At 36.3% G+C, this 10,999-nt stretch overlaps 1 protein-coding gene across 1 annotated transcript; it reads right to left on the reverse strand.

The window, feature by feature from the left end:
• Nucleotides 1-7,527: 7,527 nt before the first annotated feature.
• LOC100875742 (uncharacterized) lies at nt 7,528-10,489 on the reverse strand. Its single transcript, XM_003702693.3, has 2 exons — nt 9,855-10,489; nt 7,528-8,156 (listed from the first exon to the last, which is right to left on the reverse strand). The coding sequence occupies exons 1-2, from the start codon at nt 10,262-10,264 to the stop codon at nt 7,754-7,756; spliced, it is 813 nt and encodes a 270-aa protein (XP_003702741.3). The 5' UTR covers nt 10,265-10,489; the 3' UTR covers nt 7,528-7,753.
• Nucleotides 10,490-10,999: the final 510 nt, after the last annotated feature.

Consider the following 10,999-nt stretch of genomic DNA (forward strand, 5'->3'; position numbering starts at 1 on the left):
GGTTTCCAGCACTGATAAACTAAATAGACACATATACACACAAATGAACAAACACAAGTACACAAATATATATGAGGATAAAAAATAATAAATAAGAAACGTTGTATAATGTTTTATCGTCGCTAAGATAAATCGACGTAGTTTCGCGAATTAACGAGTAATTCAAAGTTAAAGAGAAACCGTATAAATATTTGTCGAGCCACCTTTTGTCCCGCAAAAACGATGATCCGTTGCCAAATTAAATTAAGTTCAGCGTACAAACAAGTTCCAAAAATATTCCGATCAGTTTTTAATTAAAATTTCTAGCAACTTTTGTTGCCAACGTTGCAAATTAGAAATTGTTCCTACAAATTTTAATCTCGATTTTCCAATCAAAATTGCCAGCGGACGAAACGTGGCTCTTTTCGAATTTTTCGTTGACGTTACAAGAGAATACCGCCCACGTTGATTAAAAAAAAAAGAGGAAACAAAGATGGAGATAGGAGAAAAGCTCACAGTGAAAAGCTCGAAGAAGGGAGAAGTTGTCGAAGCATTAATATATCAAATTGTCGAGTACCATTGTAAAATTAGTTGACAAAAAAAAAGAAGATCTAGAGGAGAAGAAAAGAAGGATGAGGGCATTGGAGGAAATGCATCTCGATCCGACAATGTTTCTTTTATTCTCTCGTCTCTCACGCTTTTCACTTCCTGTTCACGAAAGTCGAAAAATACGGATATGTATTTTTCTTTATCGAACGTTGATGTAACTTTGAAAAATTAGGAATGAAAAAATTGTGGATTATAAGCTTTTTAACAAATATGAAAGTGAGTCTAAATAAAGAGATACAAAATTTGTGGCATTATAATAATTGATAAAAAAAATATTACTTAGACTCTCGTTATATTGCCGCTGGAGCTATTCATTTTTAAAACGTACAAAATTGCTGAATTTTTAAAATCAAACATTGATATTGATTCTCAAATATTATAAATAAATAGGAATGTCAATTATAAACTTCAGTTATTTAACAAATTTAAAGGCTGGTCATAAATGAAGAGGTGTAAAATTTGTGGCATTGTAATAATTGATGAAAAGAATATTACTGAGACTCTCGTTATATTGCCGCTGGAGCTATGAATTTTTAAAACGTACAAAATTGCTGAATTTTTAAAATCAAACATTGATATTGATTCTCAAATATTATAAATAAATAAAAATGTCAATTATAAATTTCAGTTATTTAACAAATTTAAAGGCTGGTCATAAATGAAGAGGTGGAAAATTTGTGGCATTGTAATAATTGATAAAAAAAATATTACTGAGACTCTCGTTATATTGCCGCTGGAGCTATGAATTTCTAAAACGTACAAAATTGCTGAATTTTTAAAATCAAACATTGATATTGATTCTCAAATATTATAAATAAATAAAAATGTCAATTATTAATTTCAGTTATTTAACAAATTTAAAGGCTGGTCATAAATGAAGAGGTGTAAAATTTGTGGCATTGTAATAATTGACAGAAAAGTTGTAGTTGAGACTCTCAGTATATTGCCACTGGAGCTATGAAATTTTGAAACATCAAAAATTTCAGAATTTTAAAAATTGAACATTAATATAGGTAGCCTTGAAAATTATAAATAAATAAAAATATGGATTATAAGTTTTAATTATTTAATAAATTTAAAGTCTGGTCATAAATGAAGAGGTGCAAAAGTAGTATTGCAATGATTATCAAAAAAGTTACCCTTGCAACTCTTAGTATATTGCCGCTGAGGCTATAAAATTGTAAAATATAAAAAATTGCAGAATTTTCTAAATGGAACATTGATACAGTTACTCTTGAAAATTATAAATAAATAAAAATATGGATTATAAGTTTTAATTATTTATCAAATTTAAAGGCTGGTCATAAATGAAGAGGTGCAAAAGTAGTATTGCAATGATTATAAAAAAAGTTACCCTTGCAACTCTTAGTATATTGCCGCTGAGGCTATAAAATTGTAAAATATAAAAAATTGCAGAATTTTCTAAATGGAACATTGATACAGTTATTCTTGAAAATTATAAATAAATAAAAATATGGTAAACTTCACTTATTTAACAAATTTGAAGATTGGTCATATAAGAAGAGTGTAAAAGCGATATAACAGTTGTAAAAAAAAGTTACCCTTGTAACTCTCATTATATTGCCACCAAATTTTGAAATATCCAAGCTTACAAAATTTTATAAACTAATCTATACCCTCAGAAATAATAAACAAATACAACTATGAATTACTAGCTCCAGTTATTCAAAGAACTTGGAAATTAATTGTAACAAACGAGGGGATAAAAAAATTGCAATCCTCCCTCGACAAAAAAAATACCGTCATGACTCTCGCGTTATATTGCCGAAACCTAATTTTCAAAAGGCTTAAATTGAAAATTGCAAAATTTTTCAAATCAAAGAATTAGAAATAAAAAAAATCGAAAAGAACCAAAAAAAGCTTATCATCCAAAGTAAAAAAAATGGTAAAATTTGAAAGTTTGTAAATCAACGTTCGATCGAAGTATACTTAAAATGACTAAAAAAAGAAGAAGAGTAAAGTGTGAGAGGATTTGCACGAAATGTTTGAATCACTAATCAGATTTAATCGCACGGATCCGTGCGCGTTTAGGACGAATATGTTACATATAAATATGAATATTAATATTTAGATTTATATTATATGTATAAGGGAATGTTAACGTGTTGCGATTACGGCTACAAGTGAGATGTAATACGAGTGACACAGGGGACACTTACGTCTTTTTTCGTTTTCTTAATATCATTCCCATTGTCATTATTGATTAACGTTTTCGAATTGTCTCGCGTGAAATGTATCATAATGTAACATAATTTTTGCAGGAATTGCAAAAAACAGTCTTGTCACTGATACTAGTTTCATGGCTCTAATTGTTATTATTGTTATTGATTAACGTTAAGAGCCTTGACAGTGTCGAGCATTTAACGATCCTAATGGAGTTCTCAGTATTAATCAAAAATGGGGTGAAAACATTGCTCAACCCTTTCTTCGACAAATCAAAAATATTAACATTGAAAATTACTAAAATTATTATTGTAATTAAACGATCATTAAAACTAGTATAATTACAATTTTCAATTACTTAAATGATTATACTAGAATTCCTTTGATTATCAATTTTTAAAAATAATTTAAAAAAGTCTACTGACAAATTAAAGAAGGGGTTGTTCCATGTTTTCCAGAAAAAAAGAAATGTATTAATTTTTAAAATATCAGTTTACATTATTGTGCTCACCCTTTTTGTATTTGATTCCTAAATGAAATGTAATATTTTGTTTAATCAAACGAAAAACGAGACTTAACGATTGTATTTGCAAAAAAAATGTATTATTTTTCTTGCAGAGTACGCATGATAATGATGATGGGTGTTGTTAATTCGAGATGGCTATTTTCTAACGGTTAATTAATTAAGCGAGTAATTAAGTTTTTGATATTGATTAACGAACGATTTCATTGTATTGATTCGACCTCTGTTTTATAATGCGACCTCTATGGGATACGACAATGGCGACGACGAAGAGGACGATGAAGATTCAGAATTCATTTGATTGATATTATTGATTGATATCGTGTGTATTTCCTGCGTTTCATTGTCCTATGGCAGCCGGCATTATTTTGTAAAGAATAAAAGTAAATTGACAAATGTACAGAATGTGTTTGTTTCTTTTTGCGATTGCGATTTTTTTCACAATTTGGGGATTTTTGGGAGAGTTTGAGAGATTTGGGAGTTTATTGATTTGGGGATTTTGAAATTTGAGAAATGGAAATTTGGATGTTTTTGGAGATTGGGGTTTAGGGGTTTAGGGGTTTAGGGATTTAGGGATTTAGGAGTTTAGGAGTTTAGGAGTTTAGGAGTTTAGGAGTTTAGGAGTTTAGGGATTTAGGGGTATAGGGATTTAGAGATTTAGGAGATTAGAGATTTAGGGGTTTAGGGATTTAGGGATTTAGGGATTTAGGGATTTAGGGGTTTAGGGGTTTAGTGGTTTAGGGATTTGGAGAGTTGGAGATTTTAAGATTTGGAGATTTAGAGATTTGAAGATTTAGAGATAAGGAGATTTAGAGATTTGGAGATTTAGAGATTTGGAGACTTAAAGATTTGGGGTTTTAGAGATTTGGACATTTGGATAATTGAAGATTTGGAGACTTGGAAATATGAAGATTTAGAGATTTAGAGATTTGGAGATTTGGAAATATGAAGATTTAGAGATTTAGAGATTTAGAGATTTAGAGATTTAGAGATTTAGAGGTTTGCGAATTTGATGATTTACTTATTTACAGATTTAGATTTTTGCAAGTTTGGAGATTTACGTATTTACAGATTTACTAACTTGCAAATTTGGAGATTTACATATTTACAGATTTAGAGATTTGCAACTTTGAATATTTACATATTTGCAAATTTAGAGATTTACAACTTAAAGTTTTGTAAATTTGGAGATTTACATATTTATAAATTTAAAGATTTGCAACTTTGAATATTTACATATTTGCACATTTAGAGACTTGCAACTTTGAATATTTATATATTTGCAAATTTAGAGATTTATAACTTAAAGATTTGCAAATTTGGAGGTTTACATATTTACAGATTCAGAGGTTTGCAAGTTCGAAGATTTACGTATTTACAGATTTACAGGCTTGCAAATTTGAAGATTCACATATTTACAGATTTTGGAGATTTGCAACTTGGAATATTTACGTATTTGCAGATTTAGAGATGTACAACTTAAAGATTTGTAAATTTGGAGATTTACATATTTATAAATTTAAAGATTTGCAACTTTGAATATTTACATATTTGCACATTTAGAGACTTGCAACTTTGAATATTTATATATTTGCAAATTTAGAGATTTATAACTTAAAGATTTGCAAATTTGGAGGTTTACATATTTACAGATTCAGAGGTTTGCAAGTTCGAAGATTTACGTATTTACAGATTTACAGGCTTGCAAATTTGAAGATTCACATATTTACAGATTTTGGAGATTTGCAACTTGGAATATTTACGTATTTGCAGATTTAGAGATGTACAACTTAAAGATTTGTAAATTTGGAGATTTACATATTTATAGGTTTAAAGATTTGCAACTTTGAATATTTACATATTTCCACATTTAGAGACTTGCAACTTTGAATATTTACATATTTGCAAATTTAGAGATTTACAACTTAAAGATTTGCAAATTTGGAGGTTTACATATTTACAGATTTAGAGGTTTGCAAGTTTGAAGATTTACATATTTGCACATTTAGAGACTTGCAACTTTGAATATTTATATATTTGCAGATTTAGAGATTTACAACTTACAGATTTGCAAATTTGGAGATGTACATACTTATAGATTTAAAGACTTCCAAATTTGCATCAAGCAATAGCTTTACAGATTTTGACATTTGACCACCCATGTACTGAAACTTCAACCCTGAAGACTACCTCAGCATTCCAGACTAGAAATCCAATATCCACCCTCGAAAAAATCCCCTCCAATAATCATAAACATTCTCCAACGCAAACAAAATTCCAGTTCCACAAACACCCTACTGAACGTTCAACTCCAAGCAGGAATGCCTCGTCTGTCGCCTCTAAATTGCACCTGGACCCATCAACCCGAAAAAAAGCGCCATCATGGATTATCACCGGTTACGAGTCGACAATACTCATAGAAATTGTTACACCTCGAGCATACGGCCCTGAAGTGTGGACATATTAGGGCATAGTCGAGCAACGTCGAGTTCCCGACGGAAAAAAGCGTTTTGTAGCCGGATTCCAGAGGGAGGCCTTGAAGACAAGCGTGACCAGTTTCGAGTTCCTCTTCGGCCCTCGGATGACCCGTGCTCCAGCAACCAGGAACTGGATACTAGTCCTGGTGGTATGCCTCCTATATAAACGGGCTAATGCAGCCAGCTGAAGATATCCGAGGAAATCACTGTGGGGGGATCATACGTAGTTGGTCTCTGATAGCAGTGAGTGGGTGGACATATCTGGCCTGTGTCTTATGTAAAGGATGTTATGGGGAGCTTCGGGTATGGGAGTGGGAGTAAGCTTGGGATATTGTATTCAAGATTATAGTTCTTGAATTTATAATTTTACAATCTACAAATTATTTGTTTTTGAAAGTTCCCAAATCTCCAAACCTCAAACTCTTCGAATCCCCAAATCTTCGAATCCTCTCTAACTTTTATCCATTTCTGTCCCGGGAAAATAGCAAGTCATTTTATTCCCGCAAAAAGGTACGAGACACCGCAGTTACAAAAGCAATTTCTTTTTTGTTAAATGTTTTATACAGTTACTCTGGCGTGACGGAAGCTATGCTTCATTATACCTGCACGCATCTCGCGTTCTGCAATCGTCTCCTTCCATTTGCGTACTATCCTCGACCCAAATTCGATGCAATCGATCTTGACACGACTATAGATTTAGCTACAAAATCGCTGTGAATTTAATACCTATCGATTTCTAAGTCTGTCGCGTTGTAATGAAATTCTAGCAACGGCTTTTCGTCCATCGGATCGCAAAGTTAGTGTCGATTAATTATTTTTTTCTTGATTGACGCGTCGATACACATTCCGTTGATATGTGATACATTGTACTCATTTTGTACCAAATAAAAATTTCATGCAACGTTAAAATTTTTAAAAATATATCAAGGTTAAATACAATAGCTAGATCAGGTCGCGCGCTAAGTTGCCTTGCGTTATATCGTCATGGGACTGAGTTACCAAGAGCTACTTAACAAAACCTATAATTTTCTCAGCAGATGTGTTAATTAAAGTTCACTAATTATTGCTGCAGTGTTACAATAAATAAAAAAAGGTGAAATGTTGAGAATATTTTGCTTTTAGGTATCGTTGATTGTGCAAATTATAATTAATGTTAAACTCACGGTGCAAAATACGATTTAGGTTTGTTGCGTCTGAAGAGCAAAGTGCGTCACGAATGCGTCATGAATGCATCATGAATGCGTCACGAACGCGACAGGAGTGTCATGAGTGCATCGTGAGTGCGCCACAGGTGCGTCACGAATGCGTCACGAGTACGACCTGAGTGCATCATGAATGCATCATGAGTGCATCACAGGTGCGTCATGAATGCGCCACGAGTGCGACATGAGTGCGTCACAGGTGCGTCACGAATGCGTCACGAGTGCGTCACAGGTGCGTCACAGGTGCGTCGCGAGTGCAACCTGAGTGCATCATGAGTGCATCACAGATGCGTCATGAATGCGTCACGAGTGCGACATGAGTGCGTCACACGTGTGTCATGAATGCATCGTGAGTGCGACATGAGTGCGTCATGAGTGCATTGTGAGTGCGTCATGAGTGCGTCATGAGTGCATTGTGAGTGCGTCATGAGTGCGTCATGAGTGCGTCAACAAGTTACATGGAATAAATTATTTCAAATTTATTAATAAAAAACGTAAAAGCTCTGAAACTCTAATCTAATATTTGTTTTGCAAAAATAAACCAAACACAACATCATCAAACTTAACTTTATTATACCAGTCTACATTATTCAACACCATATGGCAGTATAATCAAGCTTCCGAACTACATATACCCAAAATTCATTTCAAAGAAAAGCAATAATCATCCTCGAACCAGCTCAAGACCCACGAAAATTGATCTATCCAAGCATTCGACCAGTTCGTTGTTTAAAGAAGAATCGCTTAACGTATTTATATTCCGCAGCCTATCAATTCGTTTAATAGACGAGTCTTCCATAAGCGAGCGCGGGTCCAGCAACGGCAAGTACGTCGGCGGATTTCGCGGATTCCGTGGCGAGGTTCAGTTTCTCGTTCAGATGCGCAGCCGCGTGTGCAGCCTTCGCTACGGCGACTTCCGGCGTGTCCTGTACCCTGCCGTCTGGACCTATGGGCGCTCCACGCACCAGGAGAGGAACGGCGAGTGACGGGCCGGTCAGTAACGCTCCCGATGACCTGGCTGCCTCGTTTGCTAGATTGATCCTCTCGTTGATCTGAGCTGCTGCGTGGGCGGCCCGGGCGGCGGCCACTTCCGGTGTGTCTTGTACTCTTCCGTCGGGGCCTACGGTGGCTCCGGAGACCACTGAGGTGAACACTCGGTTGGACAGCACTGGTACCAGTTGACTGCAAGTTAATCATAATAAATTAATCATAATTTATGATTAATCATAATTTATGATTAATTTATGGATATTTAATGCTGTTTGCTAAGATTGAGGATAGTACTCTTTTTTGTGGATTGAAATTTTTACATTTTATTTTGCAATATTGTGTCATACTTGTGATGCACCGATGACGCATCACTGACGCACCCATGACGCACCATTGACGCATCATTGATGCACCAGTCTCATATGTGACAAACTTAATAGTACTCTTTTCACTGTTTGAAATTTTTAAATCTTGCTCTGCAACATCGTGACGCACCAATGACACACCATTGACTCGCCATTGACGCAGCATTGATGCACCAGTCTCATATGTGACAAACTTAATAGTACTCTTTTCACTGTTTAAAATTTTTAAATCTTGCTCTGCAACATCGTGACGCACCAATGACGCACCATTGACCCACCATTGACGCAGCATTGACGCACCTCCCTCATATCTGACAAACCTAATAGTACTCTTTTTCTTGCTTGAAATTTCTAAATCTTGCTCTTGAATATCGTGACGCAGCAATGACGCACCAATGATACATCATTGACGCACCATTGATGCATCAGTCTCATATCTGACAAACCTAATAGTACTCTTTTTCTTGCTTGAAATTTCTAAATCTTGCTCTTGAATATCGTGACGCAGCAATGACGCACCAATGACACACTATTGACGCACCATTGACGCACCAGCCTCATACCTGACAAACCTAATAGTAAACTATTTGTTGTTTGAAATTTCTAAACCTTGCTCTGGAATATCGTGACGCACTAATGACGCACCAATGACACACCATTGACGCACCAGCCTCATACCTAACAAACTTGATAATAATTTTTGTTGTTGTTTGAAATTTCTAAATTTTACTCTGCAATCTCTTGTCACACCCATGACGCATCAATGACGCAGCCATGACGCACCATTGACGCACTATTGACACATCGACCTCGAACCTGACAAACCTGATAGTACTCTATTTGTTGTTTAGATTTTCTAAACCTTGCACTGCATTATCTTGTCACAAGCGTGACGCACCAATGACGCACCATTGACGTGCCAGTCTTATATTTGACAAACTAGACTCACATTGTCATTGCAATTGAATTTTGGGCTCAACTCTGATTATAGTCTTTATAATCAAGGATAGTTGATTACAAAACGTGCCTAGCTTTTAATTTTCTTCTATTAATCTTCTTGCTGTGGTACTATTTATTCAGATGTGTATGATGCAACTGAGTAGCAAATTGTAGCTTAAGGGATTTAGGGAACTGAGGTACCTTTCAGGCATTTGGACATTCGATAACTGAGATACAATGCTGGATTTTAAGGTCTTGTGATTCCATTTTAAAGAAGTTTGAGAACACTTTGGAATGTGGTTGGACTGGGACTATGAATTAGACAATGAGTTATGATTAGGTTATGGTTTGAACGAGTTAAAGGCAGTTTGAATAGTTCCACAAGTTTGAATAGCTCTAGAAGTTTAAATAGTTCAAGAAGCCCGAATAGTCTAAATTATTGTTGCTACTCCTAAGTTCAAACAAATTGCTCCACAAGGAAGACAGACCAGCGAAGTGTGACTAAATTTACAAAGATTCTTATAAAATGTTTCCAATATAAAAGACCTATCCATCAAAGAATAAAACAAAACAACAAATCCATTACCCATTCAAATCCGCGGCCGCGGACCTAGCAGCCTCATTAGCCAGATTGATCCTCTCGTTGACCTGCGCGGCCGCATGAGCCGCCTTAGCAACCGCAACTTCCGGAGTGTCCAAGACCTTCCCATCCAGCCCAATCGGTGCCCCAGGCACGAGTACCAAGGACGATTGCTTGACAACGGTCTGCAAATTCCCAGAGGACCTAATAGCCTCGTCAGCTAGCTTCAGCTTCTCGTTCAGATGCGCCGCCGCGTGTTCCGCCTTGGCCACCGCGACTTCCGGTGTGTCGAGCACCCTGCCGTCCGACCCGATCGGTGCACCAGGTGATAAAGCGATCAACGGTCCGTGCAGGAGACCGGGTCTCGCCACGACCGCCGAGATCACACTTGCCAACAACAAGACGACCGGTCCCATGATCGACGAGTTATGGTTCCAGGGACTAATCGGTTAGCCGAGGGATCGTTGGACAATGTGCGTGCCACAATGCAGCGGATCGTCCTAGATTGGCTTTTATACAGGCCTAGGATTGATCACGTAACGCGGCGCCGGGAGAAAAATCTGGAGGATAGAAAACTCCGTTTCCGTTGCCTCGAGGCAAGGCAAGCGTGTTTGTAAGCCGAGTACGTATCTGCGGCTGGGGGAAATATACGGGCTCCATTTTCGTATCTTCTCGTGCAGATGACACTCGATCCCTTGTCATTTCTCTGCCGGCCCTGATCACCAAGGGCGGTATTCCAGGTGCTCGTTATAATCTGACGTTTTGCTAGCTCTGGTGATTCTGGAGATTTTGGAGGATCTTTATTAGGATGTTACTGTTTAGGGAATATTCCTTCATTTGGGGTATATCAATCGGGTTCCTTCGTTTGTGGACGTATGGAGTATGGACGTATGGAGCATATAGATGTTTGGAGTATGGACGTGTGGACGTATGGAGTATATACATGTGTGGAGTATTTATGTTTGGACGTATGGAGCATATAGATGTATGGAGTATGGACGTGTGGACGTATGGAGTATATACATGTGTGGAGTATTTATGTATGGACGCATTGAGCATATAGATGTATGGAGTATAGACGTATGGATGTATGGAGCATATAGATGTATGGAGTATGGACATGTGGACGTATGAAGTACATACATGTATAG

Source organism: Megachile rotundata, chromosome 16 (assembly GCF_050947335.1).
Source record: "Megachile rotundata isolate GNS110a chromosome 16, iyMegRotu1, whole genome shotgun sequence".
Classification (NCBI taxonomy): domain Eukaryota; kingdom Metazoa; phylum Arthropoda; class Insecta; order Hymenoptera; family Megachilidae; genus Megachile; species Megachile rotundata.

Bases quoted from the DNA above. Each gene is read 5' to 3' on its own strand.
- LOC100875742 (XM_003702693.3), bottom strand. From the start codon at position 10,264: ATGGGACCGGTCGTCTTGTTGTTGGCAAGTGTGATCTCGGCGGTCGTG. The intron at 8,157-9,854 runs GTAATGGATTTG...ATTAACTTGCAG, and splicing joins GCGGCCGCGGATTTGAATGG to TCAACTGGTACCAGTGCTGT.